Here is an 18,826-nt window from a genome sequence, read left to right on the forward strand (position 1 = left end):
GCCTCCAACTCCTGAACTGCGAGATCATGACCTGAGCCAAAGTTGGACACCTACCCAACTGAGCCACCCAGGTGCCCCATCCATGAAATACTTATTGAACAGCACAGTCTTAGGTGCCAGGGTAGGTCTACTCTGTGAAGCACAGAATGCTCACGGATCAGACACCTTGAAAAAAAAAAAAAAACAGGGAACACAAATGGGAAAAATAGGCAGATTTTCAGTAGCAGTGTTGATGTGACATGTGTGGGAAGTTTGTCATTGAGATCAGATCTCCCCCCACCCCCAATAAGCCACCAATAAAATTCTCTTCTAGAGACTGAATTTCTTAATAAATCTATTTCAAACCATTAATAGAGGTGGAAAACATATTATCTCTGCTCTATTGTCTTTTTTAATCTTTATAACAACACTACGAAGGTATAGTTAACTCCATTTTCCAGATGAGAAACTTGAGGCACAGAGAGAGGCTGTCAGTTGATCAAGGTCACACTTGAATGGATGAGAGAGCAGGACGTTGAGCCAGGCAGTGATCGCTTAAGGTTGTTCTCTTAACCACTACATTATACTTCCCTTCAATGGTTATGATAGGAAAAATGGCTAACTCGTCATTATTGAGATAGTGTAGAGTGAGGAGGTCTTGATGTGGCTTGGGATGACCTGGGATGGCTTCCTGCAGATGAGTTTTGAGTCAGATCTTGCAGAAATGGTAGATGGAGCAGTCTAGGTGGATGGAATGGCCTGAACCAGGGCACAAAGGCTGGGCTTAAGCTAGATGGGAAGTCACTTGATTTGGCAGGCACATTTGTCTCTCACACTTAGTACCTTTTGAGGTCTGAAGGAATGGTCCCAATTTGAAATTAATATATGAAGTGTGGTGGGTAGGTTGCTTTTTGCACTGGAGAAAAGTACAGGTTGTTAAACTCCAATTGTGGCAGTTATTTAATAAATAATCTATTTCAACTTTTAAAAAATACTATCAGGAATCAACTTTTTAAAGATAGTATGTTTAAAGTCACTTCCTATTAACCTTCGTATTTCTTGACTAACTCAGGGCAAAGCATGATTATATAAGATCTCCAAATGAGAGAATATTTTCGTTTTCTGGGACCTAACTACCTATTTAAAAATAAATAGTAAAACCACTGCTATCACCACCAAGTCAGTGCCACACGATTAAAATAACAGCAAAACTCAGTTAAACCAGGTATTATACTATGGATATAAACGTGTGTGTGTGTGTGTGTGTGTGTGTGTGTGTGTAGTAAGAGATTTTGAGCAGAGATTGAATACAGAGGCATTTCAACAAAGAAAAAATGTATTGGATACAGTATGAAAATTAAGCTTACAATTGGAATCCTTTGGAATCTCAAGAGCAGCATACTGATTCTGTGAATATTATGTTTTATTTCTTTCCCTATTCCCACATGTAATACTTTATTCTCTTTGAATTTGCTTCTAATGCAGTTTAACCCTGGTTTTGACAGTGTCCATCAACTTAATTTCTTTTATTAATATGAATTCTTCTCTTAGTGAGTAAAGCAAGCTAATGTGTTTTTCCCCTTATCATTTCATGCAAAGCAAATAGTAAATAAAGAATATGATTTTCACTTTCATTTTCCCCAAGTGTAAACAATAGAATCAGAGAATCTGTGCTCCAAAACTAGAGTCTTGGTATTTGTTGATCCTATGGAATCAGCGCACTTGATTAGCTGTGAGCCAGGCTGCCAGGCTGACTTAATTCTATGCTCAGTAAATTAATTCTATTTTACTAAAGTGACTAAAAACTAAATTTCATATCAATATAAACACTCATTAAACTGCAAATACCAAGTTGTGCACGCTGTTGAAAAGACTCATTTTTATTTATAGATGGATTCTGATAAGAACAGCATTAAAAGTGGTTTAGTAGGGAAATGTTCGAGTGATTAATGTGCAGTTGTTTGCATTTTTAATATTTCACTCATATATCAGATCAGTATTTGTGCATACTGTCAGACTTTATTCTGTCCTTGTCAAAACACTTATTGCTGCTGACAGGTATAACATACCCACATTAATCCTTAATTCCTTGATTCAATTTTCTAATTGCTTTTTTGGCATGCAATGGTGGCCATTTAGTCTTATGTGATGTATTCATCATATGGTGTAATAATGTGTTTTAAAAATTAGATGTGTCATTTAAAGTAACTGAACAAGAAAAAAATTACTAATGATTGGAAATTTCAAATTTCACTGTACTTAGACTAAGTATTAGATATTGGTACATCACACATTCTGGAAATTGTCCATAAATCATAGCCGAAGAATGTTAAAGGGACCCTAAAAATCATATAACCTAATGTGTTCATTTGTCACGCGGGGAAATTGACTTCAAACATGCCCAGGAGCACACAACTACATAGTAGCAGAGTTGGTCCAAGAACTCAAGTGTTCTGAACCCTGGTCAGGAACGAGTCAGGTATATGCATATAATTTTTTATTACTGATATCTTAAGTTCATTCCTACTATTAATAGCCAAGCTGAAAGAATGAGAAGTTCTTTGTCTTCTTAGGCTGTATTTTTAGCAGTATCATGCGGTCGTTAAAAACCAAGATACTAGAATCAGACAGATGGGAGTTTCAATCCTGGCTCTGCCCCTCCCTCACTGTATCGCCCTGAGAATATTATCTGACCTCTCTGAGTTTCAATTTCTTCATCTTATGAAACAAAATAACACAATAATGCATGTAAAGTGCTTAGCATAGCACTTGAAACCTAGTGAGTACTCAACAAATGTTAGCTAATATTATTTTTCGGTGTTTTATTAACCCTTCACTATCCATAATTTAGAGAAACTGAGTCATGCCTACCATGTGCAATTTCATTTATTGTTTGATTCACTCTACTCACCATGTGAAACATGTACTCCAGTAGATACTATAGGTAAGGTAAAGAGGTATCCAAGATGATATCTGGCTTTTTAGAGCAGGAAGCTAAAAGAGACATACAGTATATACATCAATAAAAGAGTAAAATATTGGGAGACTTAAGTCCCCAAAGGTGGCACAGGCACCTTTCAAAGAGAGCAAGTGAGTACAGAGGCAGTAGAGATAAATAAGAAACTGGGCCCCTCCTCAAAGAGATTGTTCCAGTGGGATGACAGGGTATTTACGCAAGCATCATTCAAGATGGAAAGTGAAGAGGGCCAGAAAAGGTACCATTAAAGAACTAAAGACGGAGAGACTCAATACCTCAGACCAAGGAAAGATTCATGGATGAGTTGGCTTCAAGGGATGAATGATTTCAGAAAAATTGAAGGCATATAGGAAGGATCTCCTAGACAGTAGGGATATTATAAGTGCAGAAGGCACAGATTCTGGAAACCCTGGGCACAGTTGTTGAGCAGTGAACACTTACATTGACAAAAATGCAGAGCTTGTGGAGAATAAAAGATGGTGTTTGATGAGTGGGTAGACACAAGAGCGTGGTAATCCCAAAATGCCACTTTGGACTCCATGTTACAGCAATCGCAGAGCGATTGAAGTCATGAAACCATTTTGACCCATAGATGTGTTCTTTGGACAGCAACGATTTTGAGATTTGGCGTCTTTAAACAACTCTTATACTTTTTTTTTTTTTTTTTTTTTTTTTTTTGGGACAGAGAGAGACAGAGCATGAATGGGGGAGGGGCAGAGAGAGAGGGAGACACAGAATCGGAAACAGGCTCCAGGCTCCGAGCCATCAGCCCAGAGCCCGACGCGGGGCTCGAACTCACGGACCGCGAGATCGTGACCTGGCTGAAGTCGGACGCTTAACCGACTGCGCCACCCAGGCACCCCAAAACAATTCTTATACTTTTTAGTTCACTCTAGTACCCACCACTACTTGTTTTCTTATTCTAGAAGTTTAGACAGTCTTCTTACCTACTATAGGCATTGTGCATTGTGGTTAGGCATACATGCTCAGAAGATAGGCTACTTAGTTCCAAGTCATGGTTTCGTCTTTTAGGTCTTCTTTAGGTCTACCACCTTCATTATGTTCCTTACACTCAGAGCTGCAGTTTCATAATTTCAAATGGGGATAGTTCCTGTCTCAAGGGGTAGGATTAAACTCACGGAAGCGTGTAGCCTAGCACAAAGCATATTATGAGCACTTAAAGGTTAGCTATTATTAAATTACCCACCTGAGCCTTGAAGGATTTTGAGTTTGCCACCTTACTTTGAAACTAGTGAACGTTTCTGAGAAAGGAATAACACATTTTTTCTTTTCTGTTTTTTTTTTTAATCTTTTGAGGCCTAGAGTATTAGACCAAACCCTGCTTACATTGTAAAGACTAGTCCACGGACCTCAAGTAATTCTGTTAAATCCTCAGCTGCTGGGGTTAGGGTTTCCAGTGATGCAGCTTCATTATGATGTCTAGAAGTGAATCACTCACTCATTTGCTCACTCTTTGAGAGGGCCAATGGAGGAAGAGCAAGTAAGTAGCCCATTTTGCCCATTGGTATCTTCCAAACATCCAGTGATTCTTGGAGCAGCAGTTTCCCTGGCTATTTCCTGGGTTCAAATAATGGCCTCACTTACAGAACATTTCTATCATTGTGAATTTTAAGCACTGTCATCTTGAAAATCCTTATGATTCCAGAAGCTTCTCTGGTAACTTGCTTGTTTTCCATAGCTGGAAAATGGGAAGAGATAACAGAGAATTGTTGCCTCCAAAAACAAGAACTTGAAAATATGAATACAATAGTTTCAAAAACACCAGAGCGAACAAAACAAGTCTTTTTCACTCTAAAAGTGCTGTGTCCTTAATAAACAAGGACTGCTAATTATATAACTGTCAGTGATATTTTCTGGCACGGTCTAAAACCAGCTTCTTGCGGTACAACAAATATGAAAATGTCTGGAAGTAAATCACAGTGTCTGAGTGCTATGGGCAAGCAAACCCATGCCTTATCTTTTTCAAAGGCAGCCATGGAAAATGCATGATAAATTACACAGTTCAGTAAACATGTTATGTCATTGTGAAATGATTTTGATTCATGGTTATGTATCTATCGCTAAACAACTGGCAAACCTCAAGGTATCAGAAATATCATTTGTGGTGTTTTGCTAATTTCTGTTGCAAAATTCAAGTGCTATAAGGCGGTTTTTTCCTTTAAAATTCTTTATTGAGAGTGAGATTTGTCACAAATTCTTTGGAGATATGTGAATTCTTGGCGGAAGTGTCAAAGAGCTGTGCTAATCACTAATATTTTTAATATAATGAATAATTAATGTTTTTTTGCTGCTATCCTTTTATGAAAATGTTGTGGCCAGAAATAAAAAGCTGTAAGCCAATTTGATTTGCAAATAGAATTATAAGCTCTTTTAATGTAGTTTATCAATATAAAGAAATTTCTGACTGTTTTCTCTACAACAGTAGGAGAATTAAGAGTGGGGAATTATTATAAGGACACTTTTACACAAGAGGCGTTTCATACAAGCAGAATTCCTTTTCCATGGTCAAGATATTTTACTACACTATTTGTTGCTGAGTCTCTGATGTTAAATAATTAAGCCATTTTCCACCTGAAATTTATTTTTTACTAATTTTTCTCCCAGTTGGTGCATTTCACATTAGCGCTTGATGGTTAAAACCTTTTCTTCCAGTATAAAAGTAGCCTGACAACACAATCAATTGATGTGCTCTGAAATTGTTTCTTGTTTTTCTAAATGCCCTAAACCAAGAGCCACTGTTTCTCAACTATTTTTGTTTGTTGTTTTATCTTGTTGTAATCATAAAATTATTTTCTTCTAATATTTTTAATACAGTATTTTAACATAAATTTGGATATTTTGAATAGTTCCAATTATTGCATTGAGACCTTAAAAACAAAACAAAAAAGAAAGCCTTGTCTGATGGTAGAAAAGGAAAAATTATTTCTTAGGTATATTAAAGGGGTGTATGTTAAAGGGGATTTTAATATTTCTGATCTGTCCCCATTATTTAAACCTGAATTCATTTTTTTCCCCTTAGTATATTTTAACCAATTGACCTTTACATATACTTTGCATTTATTAAATTAGAATAAATTTCAGAAGCCTGGAAATATGGCTCAAAACATTCATAGTATTTTTCTGTTAGCCTTGGAATATGACAAGCCTATTCTCTAAATATTTGCATCATTGGAGAATATCTATGTACTTATGCTGATTTTGACTTAACATTTTCAAAAATAAGTCTGTTAAATTAAATGTAAGCTTTAAACTGTAAAAGCGTAGATCATGCAACTTGATACAAGTATTGCAACATGGCTTACAGCATATTCCTGGAAGATTTTTATGCCCTTTACTTCTTCCATCAGGACCACTTTCACCTTTATATTGAAACCTCCCAAAATGTATCTGTATGAGGATAATTTTAAAACATGAGATTTATGTTGCTATAAAGGAGAAATCCTTTATAACCACATAAAACTGTTGTCACCAGAAATTTCAGTCTAAGTTTTACATGAAAGGGGACATATTTTATCTTTAATGCCTCGTTAAACTTTCTGAAAACGGCAGTATTCTAAAATATTCTTGGTGAATGTCTGTATTTCTTCTGAAGATTTCAAATGTGATCAACAAAAACTAAACAAATCACTTGTTCTAATAATTAAACCAGTGGTACTTTTTTTCTTCTATCTAATTTTGCCTTTATGCATAGATGTTGCTTTGACATATCAGCAGGGTCTCATCTGTCATTTTCTTTTCAGTGAAATGGCCAAACTCACCTTTGCCATGCTAAAATGGTATTCTCACTGTTTAAAAGGTGACATTGTATTTAAACCCAAATTCTTCGTGCATGCTTGTGTCCACTGGACGTGTGTGCACGGAGTATGTGTGTTCACATATGTGTGTGCTTGCACGTGCGTGTACACACACGTGTGTGGGTACATGTTTGTACATGCGCACATATGATAAACTACACTGTGTGGTTCAAAGGATGGACTCAGGAGGCAGCCTGCCTGAGTATAAATCTCAGCCCTGCTACTTCCTAGTTACATACACTTGAGCAAGTGTTTTTCACCTTGCGTCAGTGTTCTCATCTTACACAGTTGTCAGATTTAAACAAGTTAATATGTGTAAAGAACTTTGAATACTTAATCCATAGTAAGTACTTAATACAATACTAGCTATTACTACTATAATCATTATAGATTCATTTACTCTATCTTTAAGGTTATATTATTTATACAAGTGCATCAGCTGGTGATTATGACATACATATTTCACTGAAGTGATATTAAAGATGTGCCAAGAAAACATTTTGGATTGTGATAATTTAATTAGATAAACTGTGTGGTATAGTACATCATTGGTGACAGGAAACAACTGTGAGAAAGCAACAAAAATTGCATAACTTGGTGGCTCACAGACTACCTGTCAAATGGAGTGAAGTGCATTTATTTATTCAAATGTAGGCCTACAGCACATCTCTTTCGTGCCAGGATTTGGTGTTAAAATGAAACATGGCACCATGCAATCCAGCGGTCATACTCCTTGATATACACTCCAAGGATTTGAGAACTTACATGCACACAAAAACTCACTTGCTAAAAAGGGAACAGCATGATGGGAATGAGAGCAGATAGTAGACCTCTCTAAGTGTATTTTATTTTCCAGATCTAACCTGGAACCATATTAATGTCTTAAAAGTATAAAGCAATATTAAATAAAAATGGAAAGGGGGGCAATCCCACCAAACTCGGCTTCTGAATTCACAAACTTACCTAAGTTGGGATGGAATCAGTGGCAAAACCACACAGAGAGGACCTACTTCAAGTGATTTGAAACATGCAGTATTTGACTGTATGTCCTTAGTGAGATGTGGCATATATGCACTTAAGACAAAATAAATAAATAAAATCTACAGAGAAGTCAATTTTAATTAATTGTATTGTCAGATGTAATATATAATCCTATATTTAAATTGTATTGTAGCATAAAAGTAATTACCAATATTATTAGATACCAAGATTTCCGACGTAAAAGAAAAGAGATACAAACACTCAAAGAAGTTTAAATAAAACAGATTAAATTTGAATTGGCAGTTTCATTATGAATCCATGGTATATCTTTCCTCTTTAAAAAAATTTCTGAGTCTGGAGGGCACATTGATATTTTACACAAATCCACCTTCACTGAAGACATGATGCCCAGCTTCTGGGAATTCTGTTGGATGTCTTCAGCTGTCAGTCCTTTCTGGGATTACCGTGACACAGAGAAACACCTTGTCCAACGTCATGATCCCATGGGCAATGATAAGTAGTAACTAATCTTTGAAGGAGGGGGGGGTATAAAGGCCTGGCCCACTTGGCCCAACCCAGTTGTTGAAAGATTCTAGCTCCAGGTCTCCTCCTGGGCCTGCATCTCAGTTCAGCCTTTTCCCTCTGTCTAATGAGGCTTCCTTCCTTTTCCTTCCACCTTTTTTTTTCAACCATAAGAACCTCTGCTTCTTAACTCTGTCTCCCAGGGAATCTGCTTCTTTGGGAACCCAGTTTATGACCCTGAGCTCTATTGCCCAAAACTTCCTAGAACAATAACCAACCCAGTAGCAATAGAGACCTCTTTTGTCTGGGATTAATACCATTTCCCAGCAAGGTTCCTTAGACAAACATCTGACTGCAGGTCTGGGACAGGTAAAAGACAGGGAAGCTATCAAAGGCATTTGTGGTCATGTCAGAAGAACTCAGGAACCAATTTGAAGACATTCTCATTGTTCAAAGATAGTACAATTTGAACAATTAACAAAACTAGTAATGACAAAATTGTAACTGCTATCAATTGAAACACATCAGAAATGTTAAAAGTTATAAATTTATAATGATAATATAAATTGTCATGTTTGGAGAATGCTAACAAGTACTTATTCTGAAAATTAATAAATAAGGGGAAATAATCAAGAATTTAGCCTATCTGAACTATAATAACTCAGTAAACTAAGAATAGAGGGTAGCTTCCTCAACTTGATGAAGAATATCTACAAAAAACATACAGCTAACATCATGCTTAATGGTGAGAAACTTGAAGCATTCCCACTAAGATCAAGTACAAGGCAAGGATGTCCCCTTCTCACCACTCCTTTTCAACATTGTACTGGAAGCTGTAGCTAAAGCAATATGATAAGAAAAGGAAATTAAAGGTATACATATGGAGGAGAAAGAAATGAAGCTGTCTTTATTCTCATATGACATGATTGCCTATGTAGAAAATCCAAAAGAATCAACAAAAACACTCCTGGAATGATAAGCAATTATAACAAGGTTGCAAAATACAAGGTTAATATACATGTCACTTCCTTGCCTACATACCAGTAGTGAACAAATAGACTTTAAAATTAAAGAGACAGTAGCATTTATACTACTGCCTCTCAAAATGAAATACTTAGATATAAATCTAACAAAATACATATAAGATCTGCATGAGGAAGACTACAGAACTCTAATGAACAAAATAATAAAAAAGCTAAATAAAAGTAAAGATATTCTGTGTTCGTGGATATGAATAATCGATATTGCCAAGATGGCAGTTCTCCCCAACCTAATCTGTAGATTCAAAGCAATCCCAATCAAAATGCCTGCAGGTTATTTTGTGAATATATACAGACTGACTCCAAATTTTATATGGAGAAGGAAAATACCCAGAATAGCCAAATAGTATTGAAGTTAGAAGACTGACACTATCCAACTTCAAGACTTACAATAAACCTACAGTAATCAAAACAGTATAGTATTGGTGAAAGAAGAGGCAATTAGATCAATGGAACAGAAGAGGATCCAGAAATAGACCCACATAAATATAGTCAATTGATCTTTATCAAAGGAGCAAATGCAATGCAAGGAAGTAAAGATAGCCTTTTGATCAAATGGTTCTAGAACTGGACATCCACATGCAAAAAGAAAAACAAATTGAAAATAGACACATACCTTATACCCTTCACAGAAGTTAACTCCAAATGGATCATACACCTAAATGTAAATTGCAAAACTATAAAAGTCCTAAACGATAACATAGAAGGAAATCTGGATGACCTGGGATATGACGATGATGTTTTAGATACAACACCAAAATCACAGTCTGTGATAGAAATAATTACTGAGCTGGAATTCATCAAAGTAAAAAAACTTCTGCTCTTCAGAAGATAATATCAAGAGAATGGAAAGATAAACTACAGACTGGAAGAAAATATTTGCAAAAGAGACATCTGATAAAGGTCTATTTCTAAAGTATATCAAGAACTCTTAACATTCAATAAAAAGAAACAAATAACCCAATTAAAAATGTGTGAAGACCTTAACAGATGCCTCGCCAAAGGAGATATATAGATAGCAAATAAGAATATGAAAAGATGTTTCATATCATATATTATCAGAAAAAATTCAAATTAAAGCCACAAGATGCCACAGCACACCCATTAGAATAGCCAAAATCCAGAACACTGACACCACCAAATGCTGGTGAAAATATAGAACCAGAGGAGCTCTTATTCACTGTTGGTGATAATACAAAATGGTGCAGTCACTTTGGAAGATAGTTGATGGTTTCTTAAAGAACTAATGATCATGTTCCTATTAGTTGTTCCAGCAATCACACTCCTTGATATTGACCCAGTGGAGATGAAAACTTATGTTCACACAAAAGCCTCCACGTGGATGTTTATAGTAGCCTAATTTTTATTTTCGGAAATTTGGAAGCAGCCAAGATGTCCTTCAGAAGGCAAATGAATAAATAAACTGTAGTATATCCAGACAATGAAATGTTATTTGACACTGAAAAGGTATGAGCTACCAAGGCATGAAAATACATGGAAGAACCTTAACATGCATATTCCCAAGTGAAAGAAGTCAACCTGAAAAGGCTAAATTCGATATGATTTGAACCATATGACATTCTGGGAGAGGCAAAACTATGGATACAGTAAAAAGATCAGTGGTTTCCAGGGTTTGGAGTAGAGAGGAAGGGATGAATATGTAGAGGACAGAGGATTTTTAGGCAGTGAATATACTCTGTATGATACCATAATGGCGGATAAATGTCAGACTCCTGGACTATGGTCTAACACTACAGTAAACCCTAATATAAACTATAGACCCCTGGTGAGTATGATGTGTCAATGTAGGTTCATAAGTTATAGCAAATATACCATTCAGGTGGGGGTTGTTGATGATGGGGAGGCTATGCATATGTTAGGGCAAGGTGTATATGGGAAATCTTGTATCTTCCTCTCACTTTTACTGCAAACCTAGAACTGCTCTAAATAATAAAGTCTATTAGGGGCGCCTGGGTGGCTCAGTGGGTTAAGCGTACGGCTTCAGCTCAGGTCATGATCTCACAGTTTGTGAGTTCAAGCCCCGCATGGGGCTGTGTGCTGACAGCTTAGAGCCTGGAGCCTGCTTCAGATGCTGTGTCTCCCTCTGTCTCTGCTCCTCCCTGGCTCATGCTCTGTCATTCTCTCTCCTTCAAAAATAAGTAAAAACATTAAAAAAATTTTTTTTTGAAGTCTATTAAATTAAAACAAAAAACAGAGGAGCCTGTGTGGCTCAGTCGGTTAAGCATCCAACTCCTAATTTCTCCCCCCACCTTCCTCTGTCCCTCCCCTGCTTGTGCACACGCTCTCTCTCTCTCTCTCTCTCAAAAAAAAAAAAAAGTAAATAAAAATAACATGCTAAAAATAGAATAAAGAATACTTTTCAAAAATATGCACCAATATTTAACCCCCCCAAGACAAAATACCCTCTAACTGCTAATGACCACTACTATGAAAACACTAGGTATTACTACAATAAAATATTCAGTTGGATTATTAAAAAATGAGACATTGTATATCCCCATCCACTAGGAGGGTACAGTTTAAAACACGGAAATAGAGGTAGGAGAAAAGTAAAACAGCAATGTCCTATCAATTAGGCAAATTTAAAATTCTGTTTTCTTTTTCAGGGGGCACCTAAACCGATAGCCATTGAACCGTGTGCTGGGAACAGAGCTGCTGTTCTGACTGTGTTTCTTTGTCTGCCGCGAGGATCATCAGGTGCCCCTCCTCCTGGACAGTCAGGTAAGATGAGTGGAACCACCAGCAATTGAGCAAAACATGCAGACTAAACAGAAGAAATAAACAATACTACCACATAGCACAGTGAGGATATTTACGTGGTTCTAATTTAAAGCATGGCCGAATTTATTAGAATACAAACTTTTCCAAAAGATCTAGAAATCTACATTGCTATAAATTCAGATTTGCCAGGATTTCTCTTAAAAATACGTGTAAAATACGTGTGTATGTTCGTGTGTAATATACACGGATATGTGTGTTCACACACACACACCCCAATTTGTTGTTGTAACTACAGTGAGAAATCTCATTAGCATGGCAAACAAATTTTTGACTTCGGGGCAGCTTCTTTTTTCCCAGTATGTGTGTCATATAGGATACAAAGTTATAAACATGATTAGAAGTTTGCTTCATAAATATGGAACCAAATTAAGGAATGTACTTGCACGTTTGGAATGTGTAGCCATGTCAGAGGGTGCTAGCTTCATATCACATACACTGAATATGTGTTCTTGTTATCAGCACCAGACAGCTGGAGCTCATGGGCCAGGGAATCCTCCCCATCCGATGGCACAGTCAGCCTTTGCTTCTGAATCTCCTTTTCTTACATGAAAAGCATATTTTGAAAATGGGGGTAACTGTATGTGTCCTCTGGGAGTTCTTCTCTTCGCTGTGATGTTGTCCGTATTGTAAATATGCAGAATGTTGAGTGTAACTTGTGATTAAATAACAAACCGTGCTATTTCTCTCTTTTTACATATTCTATTCCATTTACTTACAATGTGAAGTTTTTCAATCTCCTGATTATTTGCTCTCTCCAACACTTAGGAAATGGATGCTTTTTGAGGGTTAGGGTAATTTCAAATCAGTCTTTCTTTTCAATTCCCCTGAAGTATAAAGTGCCAGAGATCTGGCAAGGTCTCAATAACAGTAATTGATGTTGAACTCACCGCCCTGCTTATTTTTTCTTTTCTTGGTTCCCTAGCTAGCTTTGACCTTGCTCCTTTCTTGATTTGTATCCACCCTGGCACAAAAATGGAAGCTACACTACTTTATACCTTGTAAACTTCAGATGTTCATGTAACAGAATTATCCCATGTGGGGACAGAGGGTTTCCATCACCTCTAGCATTGTCGTTTGTGGCATCTGATGATACCTTGTTGCAGGGATTTTCACCCAAAGCTTATTCGTAGATGTTCATTGAAAGAAATAAGCATGCTCTGTACTTTGTCATACACCAAGGGAACGTCTTGCACTTCTTTCAGAACCGCCATGGTAAATGTAAATGGGATGCAGGAAGAATAGTTTGGCACTGGTCAGATAAGATGAATAATTATAGGTACCATGCCCAGCTAATGGAAGCATTGTTTTAAGGCTGGGATGATTTCCAAAACAAACACTTTGCTAATGAAAACAAGTTCGTGTGATATACACCAAGGTTCTTCTAAATCCTTGACAAGATGACGTACTGATGGGCAGAGTGAAGGCAACTGCCAATACTCTGTCCTTTTAACCTTTGAGATCTTTTTGATTGATCTGAAAGAACCAGGTAGCAGTGTGGGCCATTTCCTTAGCTGTGTTCTGTTACGATGCGTTATGATTACTAACGCTAATGCCATTTTAGATGTGCATAGTTCTCTACTCTTTACAAAGTATTTTCTTATTTTTCACATTTGATCCTCAGGACAAGCCCATGCAATACGTATAAAACACACTTTGTAAATGAAGGAATTGAGATATAGAAATCTCTTTATTTCTACATTCAAGGAATAATTAGGAAACTACTAGAGTATAAAGCTAAAGAACCAAAACATACTTATTGCTAACCTTCTAGGTAATTTTCCCTGATGATCTGTAGCAGAGAACTTATTTCTCTATAATCCACAGCCCATGTCTTCACAGAGCCCAACATTTGAGGAGTACTAAAAATGTCTGCAGAGTTGAAACCAGTCAGTAGACAAAACCTTGAGTTAACTTACCATACTTTTTACAGAGCCTGTAGTTTGAGCTATGTTGGGTATCTGTGTGCATAATTCAGGATGCATTTGTTCTTTGTTTAAAAAAAAAAGCTAACAAATGTTTTCCAGCTATTTTTATAAGAGTAGGTATACTCTGAGTCTACTTCAAAATACAGTATTCTCTGCTGTCTCTGCAGTCTACTTTGAAATGCATCAAAAACATAGTATTGATGAGTGGGTAGTAGGATGGGTAGATGGACAGATACATTATAAAGCAAGGAAAGTAAATGTGAATGGTAGAATCTAGGTGGTGGGAATGCAGTTGTTAAAATTCTCTCTTTCCACTTTGCTATAGGTTTGAAAGTTTTTATGGTAAGATGTTGGGTAACTAAAATAAAAACTCCTGACTTCACTGCAACCAACCGACCAACCAAACAAGCAAAACAAACCCCTCCCCCCTCAAAAAAAAACACAGTCAGTGTCTGTAGAGGGTTTTCTAATGTTCACATCTCAGTTTTCCCTGAACAAAGCAAATACCGATACCAATATACAAACTAAATTATTTATTTTTTTCGCTCTTCATCAAGATACTTGGTGTGTACACAGCCAATTAAAATGTAACAAAATATAATCCAATATTTGAGAGGATGTGCATGCCAATGATTTTTGGGGAACCATATCGGCTCTTGGAAAGGAAATGGTGACGTTGGTTATCTCATTCCGAGAGTTGGGCTTATCTCATGTCTTTACAGAAAGTCCATCTATGTGCCCGTGCTGGTCACAGTGCCGCACACGTGGAAAGCAGTTCGTACGTACCTTTGACGAGAATAGTGGTAGAGGGGGAGCTTTATGGACAGACTCCCGACCCATCCCCACTATGTGAAGGACAGGGCGCCGGGAGCCTTCCCCTGGCTATTGGGAGATTTATGTCTCCAAATATTAGCAAATGTATTCAATGATTAATTAGTCTTACTCATTAGATTATAAGTTCTCTTGCAGTACTTAGCACATTCTCAAAATGTTTGACCAGCCCCTTTTGAAATGTAGCTTTTGAAATGTTGAGTGACACTTTTCATAATGCACTCTTCCTTACCATGAATAAAGGCACTTAAGACAAGGATAAGTTTGGGGACAAGGAGATGGTGGAGGCATCCCAGGAGCATGGTGGTTTTCTCCCCGAAACTGAACTTCAGTACCGACAAATAAATGATTCAGAAACACACAGGTGCTAGGTTTTAGCCATCTCTTTAAAGTAGCAGCTAGTAATTTTTTTTAGCATATGGCATTATCGTTGGACTTTATTCTCCTTCCACCAGAAAGCGTGTCAGTAATTCCTAGCAAGTAATAAGTATCTAAAATGTGTGAGGTCCTTTCCATGGCTTTCATCGTAACAGCGGTCAAAAGGAAAACTGCAGATTCATCCTTCAGCTTACCCCATGTACTAAATATTTTTTAATGTAATGAATTTAGGTGTTTGTGAGCAATTCTCCCTCTTGGTGGCTTAGAAGAGTAAAAGCAAAACATATTAAATAGGCTTTTTGGCATTCCTGGAGCTGGACTAATTAGGTTCCCAGCTCCCCCACCCCCGTAAACCTGCTGCTTCGTGACTGTATTTTGTGTGTGTGAGAGAGAGACTGCTGCCAACCATGCCACACTCTTTGGGTTCACATGGGATTTCTGGGGTTGACATTTGCACAGTGTCATCAGTAGAGGTTGAAACACTGACATCCCCATGAAAACAGGGCACATCAGGTAAATGCTGCATGACACTGAACAACCAAGCATGACTCCAGTCACCTTGGACACAGCAAGGTCCCCAGGAGTTTTGGAGTCACATTAAGATGAAATGTGGACAAAGTAAATACAGCTCTTCAAAAGCATAAATTGAAAGTGATAATGATTGCCATCACTTTGTGATGGGAGATTATGGATTTCATCGTTTATGGATTCTCACTAATAACAAGCAGATTAACTCTTCTCACTGGATTAAAAAATCTCAGGGGCACAGATGTCCACTGCCAAAAAGGAGCTATGTGTTTCAACTCAAAGTAGAATTTTGCCCTGAACTTGCCTCATATTTGATGGAGGCTAGCATTACCAAAAAGAAGACAGTGCAACGTCTAAGGTTTTGATTTTTTTTTCTTTAGGCTTAGAACTTTTGGCAGGATGACCAGATTATTTTGAAAAATATAGAAATATTGTATAATGTTTAAACTGATAGTCAACTCACAGTGCCATGGGTAATGATGACAAAAAGAGACCTTGGTTTAATTGAATGAAAAAGAGGTAGGTCGGGGCACCTGGGTGGCTCAGTCATTTAAGTGTCCAACTCTTGATTTCAGCTCAGGTCATGAGCTCACAGTTTGTGGGATTGAGCCTCACATTGGGCTCCGTGCTGACAGCACAGAGCCTGCTCGGGATTCTCCCTCTTCTTCTCTGTCTCCGCCCCTCCCCTACTTGTGCTCTCTCTCTCTCTCAAAATAAATAAACATTAAAAATAAAAATAAAAAGAGGTAGAAGAAAGCAAACTAGTAGTTCTGAGCATTATATCAGGTGCTTTCCATACAGTCATTAGTTTAACCCTCTTAATGATTCTGAAAAATAGCTATTATTATCCCACTTTTATAGACAAAAAAACAAAAAAACAAAACAAAAAAAACAAAACCAAAAAACCTTGAAACTCAAAAGAGATCAAATGACTAGTCCTGGGTCCTACATCTAGTGAGAGAATGAGCCAGAACTCACATCCAGGACCATGTGCATCCTCAGCATGTGGGACTCTCCCTCATCACAGTGCTTCTCTGGACAGTCATACAAGAGTACTCCAGAGATTCCTTTTCCTGAAAAGCTTTATATACAGAGTTGAAGAGAAAGGACCTGGCAGGTTCTATAAGCATTGAGCTTAAGGAGAGAAGAAGGATAGATTTCTCTTTCTTGGTGATTTAACTCCAGAACTTTGTAAAGTGCAGCGATGTGCATACCACGCCAAATTGTTGTGATTCAGTGTATGTGATAGCAGTGAGGGGCTTGCCATTAACGGAAAAAAACTTCAGCTCGTATATGTGAGCTATGGACTTGAGCCGCAAGTCCTGAGATCTAGATCCAACTCTGCCACCGACTAGCTGTGTGTCCGTGGGCAAATTTTGTAGTAGTCTCCGGGTCCTATTTTCCTGTGTATAAAATGATGGAGTGGAGGTAAATTCCTAGGATGCATCCCACACCGATCCTCTTATAAAATTCTACTACAGATTATGCTAAGTCTACCAGCTTGGTGTAGGAAGGGCAGATAACGTGTACCTTAACTTACCTTTCCAGCCGCTCAGGACCAGTGGAGAAACTATATTTCTATATATTTCTTGTTAGTGACTAAAAGAATTCTCTCTGATTCTTAAGTTTTAAAAATATCTTAATAGTGTTATTAATGAAGGCTAGTTTTCAATCTTCTCAGCATGTTTGGAAGATGGAGATAGTTCCTATCGCCCCACTGTAGAAGTAAGCAAAAGGGATGTCACAGCACCAGTGAGAGGCAGAAGGTCGTCTACCTTCCCAGAGATGGTTTGGGAACAGACTGCAGGTCTGCAGGTTCTCAGTGTGGTACTCTTTCCTCTGAAGCCAGTTTTTAAAGCTCATTCACATTTTCCAAAGGCCTCTGGGTTTTCCTGTCCCTTAAGCCTCTCTGTTTTCCTTCCATAACTTTGCCAGTGTATCTTCACACTTGTAGAAACACACCTGCTGATCTAATGTTAGCACTCTCTCTGGTATTGGTGGCTGGAAAAGCAAATAAAACTACTGAGCCATATCAAGACTTCATTATAAAAAAAATCATGGTAGTTACCTTTTAACCTCAAATCCAAGTATTATTTATATCCACCATATATATCTTCGTAAAGAAGAAAACAGAAAAATGGGTATTGCATCGCAAAATAAACTATAAAATTAGGCAGAGAGCCCAGGCAACAGCTAAACATCTGAGATTATTGTTAATAAATATGACTCTGGGTCAAAAACATACCTGTTTTTAAAAAGGCCCACAAATCAATAATAGGAAATAATTTTATCTTCTATTCATTTGAGAATATTTAGAAGTATCTGCTACATGCCAGGCACTGGGTTTATGGTAGTGAACAAAACAGAATTTCTGTCCCCATAAAGGTTACAGCCTATGTGGAGATAAATGTGAAATACACAATCATGCCAATGAATCCATAATTACAAATTGTGTTAGGTGCTATGGACCAGGAGACAGTGCTGTGAAAGAGAGTTGAAATAATACTGATCTACAATTGCTAAGCTTAATGTCATTGTAAGGGAGTAACAAAATGGTGATCATTCAGATGCTCTTTCCTCGGTTCTCATGCCGCCATGTCTCTGTCCTGCTCGACAGCTGAATAGTCCCCACCTTGCCTCCTCAGCTTCTGGAAACGCTCCCCACTGGTGTTCTGTGGTCTATCTCAGGTACCCACGTAGAATTTACTTACAGATAATGGATGTAGAGCACCCCTCTGTTCTTGGTCTGCCTCATTTGCTTCTAAATATAGGTGGGCATCCCCCAGGTTTGATCCTTTAGCCAACTTCTCATCCGGCTCCATCCTGTCCCTCGAGGGTTGTGCCCTCGTCACTCCCAGGGGAGCTAATTCCTGACCGACCCTGGGTCTCCAGCCAACACTGCTCACCTGTTGAACACTAGCATCGCAACCTGAATCTGCTGCTCTCCCCCTTCCCCCTCTCCCTGTTACCACCACCTACTCCCCCACTGTTACTGTGAAGTTCGTTGGCTTCAGAGTGGCTCAAGTTTGAAATCCCAGAGTTGCTTTC

General features: G+C 37.8%; 1 protein-coding gene across 1 annotated transcript in view; it reads left to right on the forward strand.

Annotated features, from left to right (window-relative positions):
* Nucleotides 1–18,826, forward strand: part of ATRNL1 (attractin like 1) — a 764,129-nt gene that overhangs the window by 639,212 nt on the left and 106,091 nt on the right. Inside the window, exon 28 of the mRNA XM_019459544.2 lies at nt 11,942–12,056. Within this exon, the coding sequence (XP_019315089.2) occupies nt 11,942–12,056 (115 nt within the window). The remainder of the gene's footprint in view (nt 1–11,941; nt 12,057–18,826) is intronic.

This window comes from Panthera pardus, unplaced genomic scaffold (assembly GCF_024362965.1).
Source record: "Panthera pardus isolate Hobbes unplaced genomic scaffold, ASM2436296v1 HiC_scaffold_22, whole genome shotgun sequence".
NCBI classification, from domain to species: domain Eukaryota; kingdom Metazoa; phylum Chordata; class Mammalia; order Carnivora; family Felidae; genus Panthera; species Panthera pardus.